We start from the raw sequence: 23,666 nt of genomic DNA on the forward strand, positions 1-23,666 counted from the left end.
AGCATAATCAATCACATGATATGGTGCATGCATGCCATCTGAATCGCAATGCCCATCAACTAGGGGGGGTAGCCCCCTCAAATATTTTATTGGGGAGGGGGCTAAGACCCCCCTGGCCCCTAGGTGTAGGCTCCTACGGTTTTGTGTGCTAGCCTTCAAATTGCTCTCTCTTCTTCAGTGATGAAGCAGTACAGTGGTACCTTGGTTTAAGAACAGTTTAGTTTATGAACAACTTGGATTAAGAACGCTGCAAACCTGGAAGTAGGTGTTTTGATTTGTAAACTTTGCCTTGGAATAGAACATGTTTCGCTTCCTGCTGAGTGTGTTCCATTTGTAAATTGAGTCCCCCGCTGCTATGGGAAAGCACGTCTTGGTTTAAGAACGCTTTGGTTTAAGAATGGACTTCCAGAACGGATTAAGTTCGTAAACCAAGGTACCACTGTAATGCTGAATTCAGCCTTCCTAGTTACATTCACAGAAACATTTCTAGGAAGATTTTTCAAAGACAAAGGGGGGAAAGGGAGAAGTTTAAGTCTCTCCATTCTTCCCCCAACTCCTTTCCGCAGCTCTGACATTCTAGAGGAATTAGCAATTCCTCGGCTGCTTCATTAAAAATAAAGCAGATTTGAACACCAGGAGGTGAGCAGAAAAACATCCATGCCTGAGTTTTCTAAATCAAGAGAATCCTTAAACATCCTCACTAAAGCACAAACAAGGGCCTTTCCCCTGCCCCTATTCTAGCTTGCTGTTTTACAAGCTTGGGCTTCTTTTAGGGATGCAGAAAACATTGTAGTAACGCCATCAGTTTGCTTAAAAGATTTATATATCAATCTTTAGATGTGCTTCTGGGATATGTTACAAAAAAAGGATAAAATACAAAAATATAAATGAACTATGCTAAAACAACATTAAAAAGCCAGGGGAGGGGGTGCTTTGCCCAGCACCAAAAGGCAGAACAGGCAAACTTCTCTGGAGGCAGAGGCACACGGTGGAGAACCACCAAGGACAACTTCAATACGTAGGCAAGTTGATAGTGAAGCAAAGCTTCCTTCGGGCAAAAAGGTGGGGTATAAATATAATGATGATTGTGATGATGCCAGACTATAAAAAGGCTTTAAAGGTAGAGACTAGCACTATAAATTGCAGTCAGAAGCAGATTAGTAGCCAGTGACGTTCTTTATGCAGTGGTGTAATAGGTTCAAAATGATCACTTGGAAGTGGAAAAATAGAAGCGGCTTTCTTAATCGAATGCAGCTTTCAAATAGTCTTCAAGGGTAGCCCCATGGGCAGCCCATTGTAGTAGTCAATCTGAGATGTTTCAAGGGCATGGATAACTGTGGTCAGGTTGTCATGACAATCAACCCAACTCCTCTCCACACAAAGCATTATGATGTCACAATGTACATAATACATCTTATAATATATATGGGATTATATGGTGTATTTGGTTGGCAATGTAATATGCTTCTATGTTGGGGATTCCCCATCCTCCTTCTGAGGTGGGGAGGTGCAGGTATTTGGGGCTTATTCTTGGTTTTTTATGTGAGAAGATAAGAGAATGTAGTTTTCTCTGCCAACTGCGGAGTTGGGTTGAGGGGATCCAGATTGGGAGGGTTTGGAATAGGTAGGTTATTTTGATCATTTTGATCATGGCTATTTTGTCTGAGAGAGTGAAATTCATGTTATTTCATCTCTTTAGGTCTGTTAATTTGTCGCCACAGGGGCTTGTAGTTGTGGAGGTACAATTTATTGAGGTTTCTGGTTATTTGTACCCCTAGGTATCTGAACTTGGTGTGGCAAAGTTTTATTTTGGTGACCTTAGTGAGTTCTTTTTGGGTGTGAGGAGGGGTGTTGAAGCACATAGCTTCTGACTTTGTAAAATTTACCTGTAGGCCCGACACCATTGCAAATGTGTTGAGTTCTCTGATTAGGGAGGTTGTTGTTTATGGGGTCTGGTGTTGTGACCATTAGGTCGTCTGCAAAGAGCCCTAATTTATAGGTTCTGCCTTTTATTTTCACTCCCTTGATGTCTGTGGCTGTTCGGATTCAGATTGCTAAGGGTTCCAGAGCCAGGATAAATAAGAAGGGAGACAGTGGGCACCCTTGTTTCGTGCCTCTTTCGATAGCTATAGTATTAGAATCCATATTGTTAGTTCTGCATCTTGCTGAGGCTTGGGAGTATATTTGTTTGAGGATTTGTAGGAAGTTCGGGCCAAATTTCATGTTAGTTAGTACTGCTAATACGTATTTCCACACTAAGCAATTGAAGATGTGCTGTTGAGTCATTCTGCTCAAAGGAAACCTGCAGCTACTGTCAACTGCCTCGTGGTCAAAAAATAAAATAAAAATGCCTCTCACACTCACAAACTTGCTGAGAAAAACAACAACAACCAGGACAAAAGGACATTTAAACACATGGGTTCCAGGTGATTGAATATTAGGGGGGGGGGCACAGAAAATTAAATGGCAGCCCCCTCTAGCTTCCACCCACCCCGGCTACAGACCTGGCTGCATCATGGATTCTTCCCATGTGACCTAGAACCACTGATGTCACAAACAAGTGCATGGAAGACAAGGCATGGCAGAGCAGCAGCTGCCTCCTTCCCTTGGTCCACCTCTCTAAGTGTTGTCTATGCTAACTGGCAGTGGCTCTCCAGGGTGACAGACAGGTGCCTTTGCAGCCTAACCTGGAAAGAGGTTTGAACTGTATGCAAGGTATGTACTCTGCCAGTGAGCTACAACCCTTCTGTCTCCTAAAGTTAATTAAATGCACCAGCTTTGCAACCACGGCGCTGCATTCTAACTCAATTAAACTAGTGGGAAAGTTGGCAGCAGTTGCCGAACGAATGCTCCATTTGCTGCTTTATGAGATCAGAACCCTTAAAGTGCACTTATAAAATAGTCTGCTCTCATTATTCTACACTTAGAAGAGAGGCAGTCTTACAAATTAAGGCTGGGAGAGACAACTGGCAGCTCAGGAGCCAAGTCTAGGCCCCAAGCACGGTCCCTGAACCCCAAACCCTGTTCCTTATGCATCTTAGCCACTTCCTTCCAAGCCAAGGTAAAGGCAAGGGGCTTTTTAATCTTCTCCACCAGTGTGGACAGCAACAGATGTTCTCGCAACATTGTCTCTTTATTATCCATCCCACCTGCTGGCTCTGGTGCTGGATGATCCAAGGCGTCAGGCAAATGAGAGCAGCTGCAGAGAGGGTTAATGGGCCCTTTGCCCTTAGCTTGGATGGGAGTGAGTCAGTGGCCAAAACCAATGCTGTTGGTCCTTGCTTGATCCAAATATGGAACCTGTTAAACATTAGTTGCCAGCTAAGGCAGTGTTTCTCAGACTTGGATCTCTAGCTCGACTACAACTCCCACCATTCCTAGCTAGCACAACCAGTGGTCAGGGATGATGAGAGTTGTAGTCCAACAACAGCTGGAGACCCAACTTTGAGAAACACAGAACTAAGATTTAAAACTCAACATATATATATTTATTTTTCACAAGAGGGTGAAATGATTATAAGTTGAGAGATCCAAGCTGAGAATCTAGTATGGACAAGCAGAATGTGAAAAAGAAAAGGGCAATGGGAGAAGCATGATAAGGGAAGCTGAAGAGAGGTTTTCAGGCCTGAAAAAAGAAGGGGGAAGGATGAGCAGACTCTGCAAGCTGAAATTCCAACTCCATTCCCAGAAAGTTCAGAATTCAATTTCTCCCTAGTGCTGATCCCATCATAATGAAAGAATAGCTTGCAAATGAAGATAGAAGACGTGGGTCTGATGCAAGCTGACAACAGTTAACTACACAAAGCAGATCAGTCCACCATTTCCCCCTCATTTCTGCAGGGGGAAAAACTGCTTTTTCACACTGCAGCCTGCAAGGGTTCCCTTTATATTTTCAAATAGAAAACTGATCACTTGGCTGCAGCTTTCTCTGGTTCCCTCATCACATCACCATATTGCTAGGAAAATGTCTCTTAACCTAACTCTCCTGCTAATCAAGAGTTTAATAACCGCTAATTACAAAACTCTCAGTGAATCTCATAACTGGTAGAAAGAGACAAGTGCATACCCCCCCTGCTGGTGTCAGAACGAATTTTTCCTCATTTAATTTTGCAAGCTTTTCAGTTACCGAAAAAATGGCAACCAGCTGCTAACTCATATTGTTCTGTTTTAAGGCACTTGAGTGTGCTTGAAATTATCTGAATATTTATTGTCTTCTCACGTTTCTACAATATCTCAAAGCAACATGCAATCAAATTAAACACATGTAAAAAGAACAAAAACACACGTAAAAAGAAAACTAAAAATACCAGCACTAAACCAGAATAAATGAAAGGTGGCAACAGAAATATTTGCAAATAAAGTTTGCAGGCTGGATGGTAATTTCAGTTTTCCTTTTGACAACAAATAAAAATTTAAATGTTGAACAAGAAATAAATCAGAAACTTTTAGCTAATAATAACTTGAGGTATAATAATTAAATAACCCAATGTAGAAAAAATACTCTAGAGCATTGAACACATAACAAAGATGTAAGTAGATAAGGGAATTATGTTACATACATTCCATTTTGAATAAGGTTTCTAAAGAGAAGTCCTAGATATGGTTCCTTAGAGTCAGAGTTTTCTAACATATCCTTGCCCCAATATTCAGAGGCAAATGTGGCCATTCATTAAAAAAACCAAAAAGAACTGGTAACAATGTGTCTTTAGCTATAAGACACATTGTTAAGGTTTTTTTGTTTTGTTTTTTGTTTCCATATTTTGTTACAAAAAGAATGTGTTTCCAAAAAACGCTTTTATGCCTATAAATGGTATTAGTAACACTCAAGAGGCAGGGATACTGTCAATGGAGGTGAGGATTGAGAATCCAGGTTGCTTCTACACTAAAACTTTTTTCTTTGCACATTATGCCCATTTTGTTTCTGCTTTGTTCTCAGAGCAGCTGGGGAACTAGTGATGAATTGTTCTTTAATTTGTCAGCTTTTGTTGGTGGGGGAGTGCCTTACTAGTTTCCATTTATATTTATTTTTCTTTGAAACCAAACTAGCATTAACAACAATAACACCAACAATATTATTTCATTCATGAATCACTTCTCACGAGGCATCCCAGAATGATTTATAATATAATTAAAACATGCATAAAACTGTGTAACACACACATATATAATGATGCAAGGATATCAGGAACTAAAGCCAACAGTCCATATACCTCCTGCAAGGAACGGAAGTTGATGAATTAAGGGGCAATTACGGGGCAATCCCCAAGTTACAATGAACAGGAAGAAATAACAGAAGTGGAAGCTACAAGAAGAAAATGTTCAATTAAAGGCTCAGTAGGCCTTACTAGCACTCTGCCTCTTCCCACCAGTGGCGTAGCGTGGGGGGTGCAGGGGGGGCCGGCCGCACCGGGCGCAACATCTGGGGGTTAGGGTTAGGGGGCACAAATCCACGGGTTAGGGGGCGCAAATCCACGGGTTAGGGGGCGCAAATCCACAGGTTAGGGGGCGCAAATTACTTGCCTTGCCCCGGGTGCTGACAACCCACGCTACGCCACTGCTTCCCACAAGACAGCCTAGTGCTTAAATAGTGATTATTATATTATATTATATTATATTATATTATATTATATTATATTTTAAAACAGATCTGAAAAACCATGGATAAACAACACATCAAACACTGAACTGCAGTGATTTGGCAACAGCAGCTTACAAGGCCAGAACAAACGTAGCTTCAGCAGTAAAGATGTGTAATGTACATACCATTTTTGTGTGGAGATATTACAGTTGGTGTGAGAGAATAGTGGCTTTCCTGTGGCCATTCAGCGAGTCTGTGGCTATAGCAGCTTTGAACTGGAGACTTCCTGGTTCACACCACACATTCTCAGTCACCTTACCGCAGCTCACTTGCTGAATATGTTTGTGTGTACACTACTATGCAGTATCTAGTATTTAATATAATGGCACCGTCCCAAACACAGCTGGATTGGGTAGGAAAGGGGAGAGGGGAGACATAGGTGGAAGGCAGAGCTAAGGCTAATGTATGCATGGTCTAAAACAGGATTGTAAATAGCCACTCAACAAGTCCTCTGAGCCAGGTCAGAAGCCCAAGCAATGAAGATCAGAAACTACACGAAAGCAATTTCCTTTTATTTCGTTTAGACCATATGAATAACACAGATATATATATAAGCAATGGGCTTGTAAACTTTTTCATGGACTGGTAGCTTTTCTTGACTGATTTGCAAAGCCAGTCAAAATCCCCGAGTTTAGTCCTAAAGCCCTGAGGAGGAACAAATCCACCTCTCAAATCCAACATCTTCTAACCTTTAATGATCTCTTACCCCACAACTTATAGGATGAGAAAACTCAGGTGCTCTGTTAGAAAAGGGATGGAGAGGTAAAGGAAGAGGAATAAGATGGTAATGAATCAGTGTATTTAGCTGCACAGCCTCCACCTCCGCCTCCCCAAACCAGCCATCCTTAGGGATGCAGGCAGCAATTTAAAATGCCAGTGGAAAAATATTCTGCTGCACCAGAGTTGACATACCGTCAAACAGCCCATCAGACTCTGTTCAAAGGGCCTCTGGAACGCTCTCGGATCGCCACACCAATCCAGGAGTTCTGTAGCTGCATTGTGGAAGTTGGCAGGATTCTGTAAGTGCTGGGAGAGAAGGGAAATTAAATATAATTAGGTAAATAGATGCTCTCCAACTAAATGTGTTTTAGATTAGGTATTTTATAGGTACAGCTGGCACAGGTTATATACACAGTATCTAATTTTCTCTCTCACGGATATGTACCAAAATCCGTAACCAATCCTGGCACATAACGTCCAACTGTAGTTATTTGACCTGGCTGAATGCCACCATCTTTGCTTTGGCAACTGGACCCAACAGTGTTGCTAATAGACACATAGCCTCAAAGTTCTGAAAATTACAATATTTGTCTGCATATTCTCACTAGAATCCTGACAATCCTTTCACACTATGTCTAAAATCAGAGACATGGGCTAAGCTTACCAATTACTCCTTTGTATATATATATAAAGCAATAGAATGAGTTCACGTCCATCTGCTCTCTTTCCTCTTCCTTCTTGGTTACAACATTGATATGCTAAATATGCTAACAGTACAAAGCTGTAGCATACAAATTGGACTCTCTCTCTCATATGCCATATATCCATCGTGGTCTTTCACAGCACTGAACACTTTTTTTTTTTAAACCAATAGTCTACGCATTTCTTAGCCAGTGAGATCTGGGTTTACTGGGTCCGCCTCAGTCTCCCACGCTAACTAACCTACCCATGCTAGGATGATGAAAGGTGGTGCAAGCCCTCCTGAGCTACTCGAAGGAAGGGCGAGGTACAATAGTAATAAAGTGGAAAAAATAATAAATGGAGGGAAACTACTGCATCTAAGTATTTCAATGACGATGACATAAGTGAACATATTGAAGATTACAGAAGAAAGATCACAGTGCTTCTCCACCCTAGCAGAAAAAAGAATTTATCTCCTATTATGCCTAGGAGGAAGAAGTGAATTTGTGCCTGATGGACACCTGCTGAGTTAATGCATTCTTCACTATCTCATTCTCTGTGGGACTGACCAAATCACAGCCATGTTCTACGGAGTTCGGTTTCTGCCCTTTTACATCAAAGTACTCTAACCATGAAAATTATTAAGAAATTTAGAAGATGGAAAGGATTTTGCCCTTAAATCTCTACATAATTTGCTTTCAAACCCCTTGAGAAGAGAGCACTGTGATGGATGTTTATATATTCCATCTCTTTCCCTATCTTAAGTAATTTCTACAAGGACTTGGTATTCACTTCAGTAACTAAAGTTCTGTATATTCCTTTGGTGCTTATACAATAAATGCAAACATAATATAATATGTACCACAACAGAGGACTATACTGCATATATATCATACAATACATAAGGGCCTACCAACACAGTAACTTCAACTGGAAAGGTGGGAGCGGCAGTTCTGTGGGCTTGTTAACAGTTCATTGACAGTAATGCTCACTTAACAATGATTCAGAACAATTTTGGGGGGTAAAGCCAATGCAGTTAAACTAGGGGAACACTAAAATACATTTCTAGAATAGAAAAGCCGTAGACTAGCTATATAAAAGACACATTCTCACCCCTACCATCTACTGAGTTGTTCTCCTGAGAAAGGAAACACTGCTATAGTTAGTAGTAAGAGAAACATCCACTTCTCCTTTTCTGCACCAGGAAAATTATTAATCAGTAAAACTAAAATAAAGAACTATTCTTCTGCATCCTGTGGTGCAATTTGCATACTGTATCCTTACTCTTACCTTATCATTTTGACAGAACCTGACTTTTTAGAGGGAACAAAGAGTGTGGACAGTAGGCATATATAAGGAGATATAACTCAGCTAACTGGAGTGGCATAATTGTCAAATCTGAGCTGCGATCCCTTGGTTAAATTTCACTTCGTGCCCTAAGTTACTGTTCCCTCAGCCCACCATCTAAATAAAACATAATACTGTTAACTGATATGTCATAATGATTACCAAGGTAATGTAAGTTAAATGCTTTGAACATCTGCAATGCCTTACATAAATACTATTACTACAGAGGTGGGTTTAGGGCTGCATGACTGGTTCTGCCGCACTGGGTGCTGAGCCTAGGGGGTGCGCAGGGCACCACAACTATGACATAGTGAAGGCAGGAGGCAGGCACTGAATGTTGGCCTCGCACAGGGCACCACTGAAATTTGAAAGACCCAAGTCTGCCCCGATTATTATGCTTATTGGTGTTATATTTTGGCAGGAGAATTTGCCTCTCTTCAAGGCAGTGCAACTCGCCCCATGAATATAAACAGAGCCTGCAGGTGCCAGTACCCAAATATTTCAGTATAGATGTTGAAAAGGGATCTGTTGATTGAATCAGCTTAAACTCAGTGCTTTCCCACAGTAAATCCATAATGTAGACTCTCCTCAATTTCAACTTAGCTGCAATTTCTATGCTGAGCAAGTGAAGCCTATTTGGTATTTAGGCTTGTCTGAACTATGTGGGGTTCTGGGTGTACAGAATACCTGGTGCTTGGTAGTCTGCTGAGCATTTTCCAGACAACATTACTCTAGCAAGAGCTTCTACTGTTTAGGAGTTTTGTGTTAGGAGTGAGTATTATGGTTCTGGACATTCAAACCCCTATACTGAATTGCTGGAATTGCACTTTGCATTTCTATGTGTACAATATATGTGAAAGTGCTAGATGGGATAGGAGTAATTCTGTAGGAATCCTGGGGGAAGCTGGGGAATTGTCCATGGAATTCACCCCACCCCCCATATTTTTCCATGTGAATTGTGAATGAATGCAATAGGGTCAAATTGGACAAGTGGAATGACTACAATGGGCCTGTTCATATTTAACAAGCCATGGCTAAATGATTTACAGGGATTATGCCTGATTACTCTTACTTTGCTCCTTCCCAGGTGCAACTGGGAGCAGCCATAAACCATGGTTTGTTGTTATATCTGAACTGTGATCATAGTTTCTCCCTAACAAATCATTATCATCATAAAGTCAACAACAAATCATGGTTTCATGTTGAGTAGTGAGCATGGTTTGTTCAGGAGACATAAACCATGATCCTGGGTCTGAACATAACAACAAGCCAAGGCTTAATGGCTTGGTGCTCCTGTTTGCAGCAACGTAGGAACAAAGCACGAGTGATCCTGACAAGCCATTAACTGTGGTTTATCATTATGTGCAAACAAGGTCAATGTTAGCCAAAGTTCTAATTAACATTTTTTCAGGTGACTACCCCAAGGAAGCACACAAATTTATGTGCACAGCTCTTGAGGCTTGCTAAAATAGTATGTTAACAATTCTCAGTTTCTTAATGTCTTTTTTTCATAAATCTAAATGTAACAGTTGTCATGCCTTAAAACGCTTAACATGATTTTCCAAGTGGAAAACTGAACATTTAAACCACACTAACTACACTTTATTGATTCTTTTTTTCCTAATCAAGTAATTCTGTTCAAATACTTCTGGGAAATCCTTTCAGGTGTTTTTAGTTGCGCTTACTAAATGTAAATCGAATAAACATGCTAAATCAAATCTCCATCAATTTAGGGTAGCAGAATACTTTCTGGAAAACTTTCTGATTCACTTTTTTCTGCAAACCATACTTCGCTGAAAGTGAGGCTATTGCCTGCAACACCCCACAAGACTAGCAGCGCTACAGCTCCTCTAAAGTACTGTATAGTACTTTAAAAAAAAAAAATCAGTCAAAGGGGTGACTTCTCTCTTACTGCACTGTAGTTGGAAAACCTTCATTAATATCCCTACCCCAAGGTGGACTCCTTGGCAGAGCAAGCTTCAACACGCAGCATCTTTCGCTGTTGTGCATAGTTGGGGCTGGGGGTAGGAAGCCAGGATGCAGATGACTTGGCTGGATCAGGAGAAAGGCAAAGGCAAAGAGCCAGGGAGCAGGCAAACAGACCAGACAGTATTCAGGGAGACATGGGGCTGAGCAACAAGACAAAGGAAAACAAATGACTCAGCAAGGCACAGACATGAAGCTTGAAGCAGGAGCCCAACAGGAGCTGCGGAGAGACTAGAGCCAAAGAAAGCAAAGAAATTACAGTGGCCTCATGTGAGCTTACATTCCAAGGCAGAGCAGATCTGATGGCAAACGGGGCACACTGCAGGAGTGTGTTGAAATGTCTTAGAATCATAGAATTGTAGAGTTGGAAGGGACCCTGAGGATCATCTAGTCCAACCCCAGGAAAATGTAGCTACCCAATGTGGGAATTGAACCTGCAACCTTGGTGTTATCAGCACCATGCTGTAACCAACTGAGCTATCCAGGCTAACATCCAGACTGGAAAGGGCAGGGAAAGAGAAGAATTAACACAATGGCACAACACTTTCAACAGACCAAGGCCCTAAAACACTGAATTCAAATGTATGTATGCACTGAGTTTTAAGAAGCCAATAAAAATAGAACTTTTGCAGATTGAAATCTGATTGAAATCTGAAGGGCATCACAGAGGTAGGTAGAGAACCTACCTATAGTGCAGAATGAAGTTTGAGATGTGTGACAAGAGACACTTCTTTAAGCAGAGAAGACAAAACAGATGGTATCACATGCCAATATGTTTTAGATTCTGCACAAGAGCAGTAATAGTTCAAATGAAGAGCACTCAGGGCTCAAGTTATCTTATCAAGGCACAAAAGAATGACAGCAACAATATGGAACAAAATAATCACACTGCAAGCTCTCTGCTTAGCTTGATTTGCTGCTGAAGGAAATAAGTGCAGAATCTTAATATAGGATAATGCATATTTGGGGGCAGGGTTTTTTTTTTCTTTTCTTTGAAACATGTCAGACTCTGAAGACATGGAGCTAATTTGCCACATCTTAACTGCTCCTCAAAAGGAATGTCATGCAAATATGGCCTGTTTGAGTAGCAAACTACTTAACTATGCTAAACAAGTTACTGCATTTATTTATGGGATGCCGTGCCAAATTATGAAGGCTGACTCAAGCTGCCTGTTTGTTTTGCCCAGTTACATCTGCTCTGCTTCTTGCTTTAATTGAACTGCTAAACAGCAACACAACTAATGATGTGGGTGCTGAATGAGTGCGTTTGCATTTACGTCAATCAAGGGTCGCCTAGGGCCCCTTCATATATTGCTGCAGTGGCATGGAAGCTGCTTTCTGAGGGTTTTTTCCCTCTGCTGCCACGGTACTACTTAGGAATCCCAAAACACATGGGTGGGGCCAATCATGAGGGCTGATGATCTGGTAGAAAGGACCTGTGAGGCTGGAGCCACACACATGCTTGCAATATTACTGGGGTGTTCATAAGAAGATGCCACAGAGAAGCAGCCCCAACACTGCCATGGAATGCCCTCCCATCAGATGTCAAGGAGATAAAGAACTACACAATTTTTAGAAGACATCTGAAGGCAGCCTTCTTCCAGGAAATGCTTAATGTTTGATGTTTTACAGTGGTGCCCCGCAAGACGAATGCCTTGCAAGACGGAAAACCCGCAAGACGAAAGGGTTTTCCATCTTCAGAGGCGCTTCGCAAGACAAATTTCCCTATGGGCTTGCTTCGCAAGACGAAAATTGACGAAAAATTTTGAGGTTTTTTTTCCGCTCCCAAACCCCTTTTTCTGAAGCGCTAAGCTGCTAAAAGCCTTTTAGCAGCAAAACCGCTAATCCCTTAAGCCTTTAATAGCCGTTAATAGCCCTTAAACTGTCAATAGCGCTAATAGCGCTAATGGGCTTGCTTCGCAACATGAAAAAACCGCAAGACGAAAAGACTCGCAGAACGGATTCTTTTCGTCTTGCGAGGCACCACTGTATTGTGTTTTTATATGTGTTGGAAGCTGCCCTGAGTGGTTGGGGCAACCAAGCCAAATGGGTGGGGTATAAATATAATATAAAATAAGGTAAGATAAAATAAAACGAATAATAATTGTAATGTATGAAGGAACCAGTCGAGTAATAAAATTACATACACAGTCAACCATTAGGAAAGCAGTGGGTGGCAGCCTCTCCCCAAAACTACTTGAATGACACCTCAAATTCACACATACAAACCACTCAGAAAGAAAAAAGCAATTGCTACCAATCAGCGTCAACCTTTCAAAAAATCCTGGCATTGAGTCTCAGTGTCTAAAAGTCACCCCCCCCCACACACACAAATGGAGGGAAGTAGTTTGTTTCTTTTAAACTGTATTTTTGCCACTGCCTGGCAGCAACATTAACAAAACTCTTCTGAGTGTCTGATGACTGGTGTCTGCTATTCCCATTCTCTATTACTTTACATCACAACGTAGCATCTTTCCAAAGGATTTCCTTGGGTGTGGGGATTGATAAAAGTGTAACCGTGATAATGGATATGCCTTTAAGCTGCAATCCTATGCAAACTTCCTTGAGAGTAAGCAATGGAGCTTACTTCCAAATAATGCACATCTAGGATTTGGCTGAAAATAATGTCAAAGGGACTTGGGTGGCACTGTGGGTTAAACCACAGAGCCTAGGACTTGCCGATCAGAAGGTCGGTGGTTCGAATACCCGCGACGGGGTGAGCTCCCATTGCTCGGTCCCAGCTCCTGCCAACCTAGCAGTTTGAAAGCAAGTCAAAGTGCAAGTAGATAAATAGGTACCACTCTGGCGGGAAGGTAAACGGCATTTCCGTGCGCTGCTCTGGTTCGCCAGAAGCGGCTTAGTCATGCTGGCCACATGACCCAGAAGCTGTACACCAGCTCCCTCGGCCAGTAAAGCGAGATGAGCGCCGCAACCCCAAAGTCGGTCAGGACTGGACCTAATGGTCAGGGGTCCCTTTACCTTTACCTTTAATGTCAAAGCAGCTGCGATTCAGCCACCATTGCTAGTGAGCATCTGATCATGAATTTCGTGTGTGTGAGAGAGAGACAAAGTGTGGGTCTGAGAGAGAGTCAAATAAAATGTTAGATGTGAATATAATGGTTTTCTCTGGACCAAAAGAAATCCATAAAGGGCTTGCAAATCACTCACTGTAATTCTTAATGTAGCTTTTTATTAGTCCAAAGCCCCAGACATTAAGAAGCTGTGTTAGCAATCATAGTACTGTGATCTCAACCCCCTTCCATTGTATGCACAGGAAACAGTTCATTCACAAAGTCTTTCCCTTCCTCACTCCCTGACATTAATTTCCCTGGCTACTACGGAACTAAAATGGGACAGCAGGCTGAGATACTGGAAAACATTTTTGATATGGATGTTCAGGACACAATTCTTTGTATTATGTTTGAACAACATTTTGACCCCTAGACCCTTTTTAAAAGAAGGTAGGAAAGATGTAACACACCCTGTAATGCAATCTATCTACCTTAACTATTGGGATACCACCACAAAACATATTACACACATTTATGACACAATCCTCTATGAAGCTTGTTGCAAGCAAAAGATCAAGCATGGCCTACAATGCAATATCTGAAGCAAGCCTTCTCAAAACATTGTATTTTGCTATTTTATTTCAAGTTAAACCCATGCAGACCCTGAATATTTCCTCTATAAGTGTGAGAGTATGTGTGATCAAATAGAAGTTTATCTGTGATCAAATGGAGGTTGGCAGAAGAATGGGTATGGGTTTTGAAAGGGGCATGATACCCAGTATTTGATACATTTAGCTCAATCCTATAAAAGGGAAGCACGCTCAATTTAATGGGGCTTATGCCTAAGAAAAATAGTCCATAGGGGCTGCAGCCTATATACTCAAATCAGGATGCCCAGGCATTGAATAAATGGATACCTTGGGCTCAGTCTTTCTGCTTTTGCTCAGGAGATGGTAGAAGCTCTCAATGACTAGAGCCTTCCATTAAACATGGAAATAATGACACTATCCTGGGATGTGCAGTCGTAAATTTGTTCTAGGCTGCACTCTTAGTTTATGCAGTGCAACTGTGAAGCCCAGCAGAAACCATAATGAACAGTGCACCTAGAAGTTGGCTCTACACAGGAGCATCTGCAATGTGTGAGGTGGGGGTTGGCAGAGAAGACTGCTGGCCAGGTTCACACATCACTGGTAAGCCAAGGTATGGCTTACCTCCACAGTGTAAATGTGCAGTGACCCAGTGAGAAGCTCACACCCACTTTGCTCCTTTGCAGGCTTTTTATCTCACTGTGGGACAGCAGCTAAGTCAAGATGTTTTGGCTTAGCATGCCATCTGAACCCAGAACACATGGTTAAAGTTTCTCCTCCTTAACCTCAATCTGTAGCACAAACCTTGGATACAGATCATGGTTAAAGAGGAGAGGCCAAACCTTATGCTGGATGCAGTGCTATGCTAAAAAGTCCTGGGAGGAGCAAAGTGGATGCAATTTCCACCTCAGGAGCCAGCACATTTGTGCCAAGTCCGTTTGGCTTGCCATGATGTGCAAATGCAACCAAAGAGGGGGATATTCAGTGAAGTTAAAAGTCTGAAAGCCTCTCCCACAGATGATACTGAGCTGAGCAAAAGCAAATTAATTAGGTACTATGTGAGATCCCAAAAGTGTTGAAGAAGTCAAGCAGCTCCGCTGCAATAGTCTAGTCATGAAGTTGAAGCAAATTTAGATTCTGGAGACCTGTGACAGTTCCTCTTCAGCAGCAGAATGCACAGCTCCTTACAGAAAAAAGATGCATTGCAAGACGGTTTGATCAGTCACAGAATAGGTACAAGTCTGAGGACGCAGTAAGAATAGCAAAAATTAGAGCGTGATTAAAATTAAATTAAATTAAATTACAGGAGGAGGGGAAACCAATCCTGAGCAGACAAACTGGTCACTACTGCATTACGACATTATTACAGTGAAGCAAGGAAGGAATTATATGACAAACTGCCACCATGATTCTAACAACAGATATTTGGAAATATATGAATGAGACTGAGTCTCACTTGTCCCTGCTCATCAACATTTTTCTTCAGTACCACCAGTGGCGTAGCAGGGGGGGCCGGCCGCACCGGGCGCAACATCTGGGGGTTAGGGTTAGGGGGCACAAATCCACGGGTTAGGGGGTGCAAATTACTTGCCTTGCCCCGGGTGCTGACAACCCACGCTATGCCACTGAGTACCACATACCAACCTGAACTGCCCAAGGTTGACAAATATCTTCTTTAGGCAAGTGGATTCTTTATGGTTCAAAAAAGAAACTGATAATAGAACCCCCCCCCACTCCACCTGTTAAAAAAAGACAATGCTGCATCATGGCTAAGAACAGCAGCTGTGGCTCACAATAATCCTTCAAATCCCACTTCTCTCTCATTTCCCCCTCCCCAGCAATTTGAGAACAATGCTTACAGACCACTGGTCTAGATTTGTGTGTCCTTCTACATTGGACTACAGTTTTAGCAGAGCTGGGTCCCTGGGATAGGGTATGATATAATCTGAACAAAGACACAACTAAATAAGGTCTCTATCACACAAATAGATTGTTAGCATGTTACCTGAACACTCCTTTCTGGCTTCAATATGATTCAACCTAAGCACACACAAAGCTGAGAAAAATTGGTCTGAATGGTCCTTCTTTGGGGCAGTGGAAAATGGGCTCATTTATGGTCACTTTGGCTTGAACCATGAACTCTTTTTTGAGGGGAACCAGGGGAGTTATCAAACCAGGGCATCATGCTAGCTGTGAATGTGACCACCCTACACTTTAGTGTGTACACAGCCCCCTCCTCAGTTGATCTAAACAGAGTCATTGAGGAGGGGGGATTATTACCCCTCTGAGTTCATCAAATGATCAATCGGAGGACTAGGGAGGGATGGTTTGCATTGCATCAGGGCTACCCCAGCACTATGGCTCCTTTATATTTCTTTTTGCCACCACTGTCAAAATTTGGTGGGTTCTTGATGGTTTGCATAAAAAATCCTTGGTGGGCTGGATAAAGGCTATCAGCTCCTGCTCTGTGTGCAGCTACTTCAAGATAATTTATTTGCATTAAAAAAGAAAAAGAAAAAACCCTAGAGAATTAAACAAGTGCAGAAATTGAAAGGAAGATCTAGAATGTAATGAAATAAGAATTCAATTGGGGTAACTATGGATGACATATACTCGGTTCCCTACTTGCCTCTGGGGTCAACCCTCTGTGCTTGTTAGATAAAGGGTACCACTTAGCACACAAGGCATTTTTACCCCTCCTGCAGAAAGCACTTCAAACTGCCTGTGACTATTTCTCAAATGAATATATTTTGTTATTGTTAAGCATAAACAGTATTCCAGCAAGCGCAGAGTACAACAGGAGGCATTTGAAATGTATTTAGTTCTATTGACTTAACTGCACACCACCTTGCTGCATTATGCATGCAATGCAACTTAACTGGAGATAAAACATCAAAAAATGTAACAGCAACCAAGACAAGATGAAGTGTGGATAGTGTCATTATTTGGCTTAGTCACTAGATGGCACTGGGCTGGGTAGAGTCTGAAGTTTCATGTGATTGTTCTGCTCTTGACTGAGACAGCAAAATTCTCATCTAGCTTCCTATCATGTGTGTCTTTGAAAGCTTTCCTGACAAACGCTAAGTTAAAAGGCAGAGCCATAAAACAACCAAAATGTTTTATTGCCAGTGCCAATGCACATACAAAATCAAATAAAGGAACGGATGAAATTAAACACCAAACACCAGCTGGAAAAGGACAGTTCTTGTAGTGAATCTTATCTCCAACCAGTACCACTGGTGTCTTTGCCACTTTACTCTACCTCTCCTCCAAACCTGAAGTAACACACCCAGTTAAATCTTTAAAATCTCTAACAATATCTCCACATCACCATTGAAGCTACCCACCAATTCCATTCTTCCTCATGGGAAACGTGGATAATTACTGAATACAGACTCTTTCTAACATAGCTCCACATCCTCCTCTCCTCTTCAGTCTAGATTTTTTAAAGAAAAAAAAAACCACGCAGCAAAGCCTACCTGCCCAAGGCTCTCCTCCAAAACGTAGATTGCATGCAGACTCTCCTGTTCCTCGTTGCCTGCTTGCGCTAGGGAGCCCATGGATAGATGGTCAGTTGCCAACAGAGGCCTGGTCCTGGGTGCATTTTCCACCTGCTCTCGCAGTTGGGGGAACAACTTTGGACTCGAAGGAACTTTCAAAGTTCCATATGGTTCGTGATGCTGATAAGCCCTACCATCTCTCTTCTTGGGAGCCATACCTTTTCTTACTGACAGCTTGCAAATAAAAACAGAGATGGTCCGTTCAGAGGGAAAACCAAACTCACATTTCCAGGAAAAGGAGCAAAAGGCCACAGCCAGCAATGTAATCAACCATCTCAGAGCAATCAAGTCAGAGCGGAGGGGAAAATATTGTTGACTAGCAGCAGAACCTCTCCTTTACGGTTTTTTCTGTAAGTAGTTTATCCAAACAGGAAGTACCCAACCCCCTGCCTGCCCCTGCGAAATAGCGCTAGTTAATTCTTCGGGTTTCTGTGTATTTCAGTGGGGGGGAGGGGGCCATGCCATATCAGCTTCTCTGTCAGTTAGAAACCAATATCCCAGAGCAGCAAGCATGAGGCAAGGTTTCTGGCAGCTAAGCTCTAACCTGCTCAAGAGGAAATGCTCTATTATGTCACACAGACTAAGTTTTTCCTATAAAGACCACCATGCATTGTTCAAAAACAACATGGGTGTTCCACCCACCAACTTGAAAAGGGCCTGATAGAAACAGCTTGACTTCCATACCACAGTTAATAAAAACTCTTCTGACTTTTAATAGTAAATTCTTTTTTCTCTAGAACGCAATGCTAAAAATGCTTTTTGCACATTCTGATAACTAAAAAGGAAAGGAAGTAACTTAACAACTTAAAAGTTGCAGAGATAGAATAAATGAGATACATCAACAAACAGGCTCAGGAACCATTCTTAATCACTAAAAGGCTTCTTTCTTGTCTCCCTTGAGTGAAGTTGCTCACTTTAAATTAGCAAACTGTGAACGCGTCAGAGGGCATCAAAGCAGATTAAATAATTTTTTTGAGGACTGTTCAGGACAGGTTTGCATGACTTTAGACTAGCAATGTATTCTGGGCATCCAAGTGCTTGGCAACCCTGTGCCCGGTCACATTTTTGCAATTCAAGACAGTCAGGAAAAAAGAAACGCGGGTAGGGCGGGGAGAGAGATATGAGCTGCCATACGCAATGGAGAGCTGAGTTTGGCTTAGATCAGGCATGGCAAAACTTGGCCCTCGAGCTGTTTTGGGACTACAATTCCCATCATCCCTGACCACTGGTGCTGTTAAGTTAGGGGTGATGGGAGTTCTAGTCCTAAAACAGCTGGAGGGCCAAGTTTGGCCTTGCCTGGCTTAGATGATTATGAATTGCAAAGGCCTAGAGTTAAGAAAGCAGCTTCTCAATAAAGAAATTTTCAGGCTTCCAGGTCACAGAATGCTAGGGTGTCATGAACCGGCAGGACAACTGGGAGGCAGAAGAGGAGCCTGGCAAGAGGTATAGCTGGGACTGGGACAAACTGGGGCAAGCTGAGAATGGGGAGGGAGAGGTTGGTGCGGGAAGTACTCACGGGGTGCACAGGAACCAGAGCAGCAGGACTCATCATCAGAGCCAGAGGGGCTTCTGTCTCCACAAACATGGTGGGCTCTGAGGCACAGGGAGCAGCAGGAGGGATACTCCAGGAGCTGAGGCAGGCAAGGGCCCACAGCCAAGCTCACTAGCTGGCCAAGTAAGGCTCACTAGCCCTGGGAGCAGGTGTGTGATTTCTCAGTTGGAGTAGGCTTAGAACAGGTGAGGGTCACATGCCTCATCAAGCCCAGGTGCTGCAATCAGTGTGCAAAGTAAAAAAAAGGGCAGCAGAGCTGAGGTGCTGTGTCTACTCAACTGCCCATATTGAGGGCTTTTGGCCTTGATGCTCCTGGATTGCTATGGAACTGTGCTCCGGTTTGACTCTGGACTGTATCCTGACTGCTGGACCTTGGCCTTGACTACTTGGATTGACCCTGAAACTCGTTTCCTGACCTTTGGACTTCACTTGTGTGGACTGAACTTTGGATGTGGCACGCTGACTTGCTGCCAGGTAGGCCAAGGGTTTAGGACATAGGGTGAGCCAATGGCCATCAGCCTGGCTCAGAAGTCGTAGCTTACTGATGCTAAACCTCATAGTACTGAGCTTAGACACAGATTCAAATTAGCCAGTAACAAGACAAAACACAAAATATGGCACTAAACTGTCATTTCCAAGGGCAGCTAAATCCTCAGTCATTGTTTGTTCTAACTCCTTGGTCTGTCTTTCCTCTTGCCTCTGAGCAAGATGGTTTTTTATTACCTGAGATATGATTTTTAAAAAAGTAATCTATACACTTAATCCAGAAGGCAGAAATATCACCTTAAATAAACAGCTCATATATGGGTGGGTGCATAGGCTGAGACTCAACATATTGTTCAGAAGGCCACCCAACTCTACCTAGCAAATGTGAATACTAAAGAAGTTTTCTTTAGTCATTATCTTCACATTGCTCATCAACTGCCGGAGCCAAAGAGGGCAGCCCACCAGGATGGGAGATTCAACCATGGTTGGAATGTCAGTCGAATGCCTGTGATTTGCCCGAGAAGCCAAGAATGGCTGGCTGTTATCAGTGCAGCTTTCCCCTGAACATACTCTTACTGTTGGAGAAGCACATTCCAAGAGTCAGCCAGACGGGGAAAGGAGACAAAGAATTTGTTAAAGAGGTCGCACAAAGCTAGACAGACGCTGGGATATTTTAGAAGAGAGCGAAACAACGTACAAGACATCTGACTGCTTCAGCATTGATGCCTTTGCTTTAAAGCGTGGGTGGATATTGACACTGAGATTAGTGACACCACTCCATGCCTAAAAGCACCAGTGAAACGGAATCAGATTTGACTGCGTCTAAAGTTGACTGTACACTTCAGACCGAAACAATACATGTGAAACAGTCTGTCATTAAGGGCATGGGTAAGTGCCATGTTCCATAACATAGGCAGCATCTGTGGCAACACATATGCCAGAGGGCTGCAGCAACAGCCCTTAATTTAATTATGTACAATTTGCATGTTTTATGTTACGCCTAGTTTTACATAGTGAACATGTAACAACAGTCTAACTCAAACATTTTTACACTCGGATGTGGGGGGCCGAGGCGGAAATGGGAATGCTCAACAGTCATGGAAAAATATTGATATACGGACCACAAACTCACAAAAGCAGGACACAATGAAATCTAGATCCTCGTTGCTTTCATTGTTTCTAAATATTTCACATTTTTCCAAATACATTTATAAATGTAACTTTGCAACAAAAGAGATAAATTATGCATATGGTCTGGTCAAAATGAAGCACATTTTAAAATCCCCTTGATCTAAATTTCCCACTGAAATCAACAGGACATAAATGTGTCTGTTTGAATGGACCGAGTCCCTATTTTTTCCCTTGATGAATACTGTGATTTGTGATATTTTAAGACAATCCTGTAGACTGCAGCCAAGTACAGGATGGGATGGGAGTGTGAAACTGCACAGGTTGTATATTGTTCAATTCAAGACTTGATATATGCTTGGTAAATTTAAAAAAAGAGTGAAAGGCCAAACTACTTGCTAGAACTAGCAGAGTTTCATAATGTGAGGGAAACTGAACAAATCTTTATGTTTAAGTGCTCCCACTCACCCTTTCCCATATGAACAAAGATCAGTTTCATTTTCAAAGATGCTTGGCTTGTTGTGACATGCAAACCATGGATCCTGGTTTAAAACAAATTCTGCTTTGTTTTGTCTTTTTGCATTGTCAGTTACAAAGATCTTAAGTCAGAAATCAAGCTCTTGGTTTAATATATCCCTCCAAAAAGACCTCTGAGCCTCTCCTTACTGCCCATTTATATATGTGAAAAATGGAAACCAACTCTCCAGAAATATATCTTCTTTCCCCTGAGGCCTTGCCCATCGAACTTGATGTATCAATCCTTCAGGCAGAGCAACCTCCCAGATCTGTGTGAACCAAACTTTCAGAGTGCATCCTCCTGGCTGTTTCCAACATTAGTCATAGAACTGTATTGTTGTGCCACCTCCAAATGTGCTCTCAACAGCGAGCGCATAACTCCCTCTCTGTAGTACAACAGGGCCATGATTATAACCCCTGGTTTTTATGTAGCTTGTTTTGTACTTAAGCAGAATTTATGTTAAATCACAATTCCTAATTTTCTTGTAACAACAAGCCATGATTCACTGAAAGCAAAAGTGAATCATAGTTTATTCCTTCTCCCAGTTTTGTGGAAGGAGGTGGGGTAGGAGCACATGAGCCCAGCACTTTGCCTGGGCTCCTTTCTACTTGCACATGTAACACTAAACTACGGTTTAAGGTTACGTGTGAACACATTCACTAAGTTGGATCAACTGAGTGATACAGTATGGATTGCTGAGATGTTGCCTAACACCTCCTAATATAACATGAAACAAGAGTCTAGGTTCTCTCAGAAAAAGGCTCCTGGTAACAGAGAACATCTAGTTATTTCTAGCAGGGAGGCATCCAACTGTAATCATGCATCACACTGACATTTGAAATAGGGTAATATGTTGTTGTTATAAAGTGTGTGTATAATTTTAAAAACAACATATCATCCTATTTCAAATGTCAACGTGATACACACACACATACACACTTTTCCTAAGTGTTGAACACGCTGCACTCAGTAATCCTTATACCTTCCTGTAAACTTTTATTATCATCAAAATTACTATTCTTGAATAAGAGATGAAGGGGTGGAGGCCGTCAGAGCTTACAATTGCCTAGTATGGCTGACGTGAAATTTAAGCCAGAGGTTTTTTGGCTTAGACACCATTCTTGGAACCTCAAAACACCCTACAATGTCTAGAAATTTGGGGAGCAGCAGCCTCAAAACACCCTAGAAAGCTTGGCATAAAAGAAACTCAAGTAGTACTTTCTCTCAGGTAGCAAGGTGCCTGAGCAAGGTGCCATAGAGCAAGAACAAAAATGCCACAAATTGAATACAGGACAACCTTGTTTTCATAGGGCAGTCCCATGTGTCCCTACAGGCAGACAATGCAAGGTAACTGCCTCAGGTTTTCTATAAGATTTTTATAAGGGCAAATAATGTCATATTTCTAATTGTTGTGCTTTCTGTTCTGAACCTACCCTTATATTCTGTCTAATTGGGGTTCTTTCCCTCTTGAACTGAAAGGGAGAGAAGTTACACAGTTCTAAAGGGAGTCTAAAAACATTACAGCAAATGTGCTGTCTGTGTGCCAGAACATAGTCTGAGCTAAAAAGAAAGAAACCTGCCTTGACCCTCTGCTGTAACCTGACTCACTTCAAGCAGAACACAGAACATCATTTATACCCTTCTTGCAGGGTGGGGGTGAGGGGGCCACGGTGGGCTGTCTGCCTCCTTGGAGCAGTAACTGCTGCCAACAAGTCTACAAAATGTGTAGCAACTGGAAGCAAAAGCAAAATTTGCCTCTTCTTAGCTTCTACCCATGGTACTAAGCAAAATTTCACACATCTTTTTAGGAAAATACTTTTAAACATGTTTAAGTAAAGGGGGGAAGTAGACTTGCACATAGAGGACAATGGCGTAGATTTGAACATACAGGACAGTGAATCCAAACTTTCAAGACAAAAGAGAGGAACATGAGAACGCAAGGCTCAATTTCACAGAATGACCCCAAATCCTAGGATTAGGACACAGGGAGAAAAACCTCTCTGTGTTCCATGTTTCTACACCAAGCATAGTTTTATGAACCTCTATCATGCCTCCAGGCACCTTCTTTCTAATTGAAACTCCCTCTAAACATTTTCCTTCAGGGAGTGCATCCTAACAATTTGGTCATTTAATCCACCCTTTTCCAGATCTATATTGTCTTTTTGAAATGGGTAAACCAAAACTGTAAGATATTTCAAATGTGGCTGCAACATGGATAAAGGCATTCTGATAAGTTAGTTTTCCATTTCATTTCCATTCCCTTTCCTAACAATCCCCATGGATCTCAGTATTTTCAGTGAGCTATCCACCTCCAGTCTTAAGATCTCTTTCCTGGTTAGTTATGCCACCAATTTACACCTCACCAGTGCATATACAATATTAGAAATTTTTGCTCCAGTGCGCCTCACTTTAAACACATTTAAATTGAACCATATTTACCATTTTGTTTCCCA

At 42.1% G+C, this 23,666-nt stretch overlaps 1 protein-coding gene and 1 long non-coding RNA gene across 16 annotated transcripts in view; one reads left to right on the forward strand and one right to left on the reverse strand.

Annotated features, from left to right (window-relative positions):
* The window catches only part of ZMIZ1 (zinc finger MIZ-type containing 1), a 368,324-nt gene that overhangs the window by 121,343 nt on the left and 223,315 nt on the right, over positions 1–23,666 (reverse strand). For 14 of the 15 annotated variants that reach the window (XM_083440354.1, XM_083440341.1, XM_083440353.1 and 11 more), the window contains one exon: positions 6,551–6,664. In XM_083440354.1, the coding sequence (XP_083296480.1) occupies positions 6,551–6,664 (114 nt within the window). Of the gene's footprint in view, positions 1–6,550; positions 6,665–8,329; positions 8,439–23,666 lie in introns of those variants that run through there. The other variant, XM_083440346.1, reaches the window with a different exon arrangement.
* LOC310677584 lies at positions 2,267–5,765 on the forward strand. The gene is made up of 2 exons (XR_014511303.1): positions 2,267–2,715; positions 5,646–5,765. It is a non-coding gene; the product is annotated as an uncharacterized lncRNA (long non-coding RNA).

This window comes from Podarcis tiliguerta, assembly GCF_965153285.1.
Source record: "Podarcis tiliguerta genome assembly, chromosome: 5".
Classification (NCBI taxonomy): domain Eukaryota; kingdom Metazoa; phylum Chordata; class Lepidosauria; order Squamata; family Lacertidae; genus Podarcis; species Podarcis tiliguerta.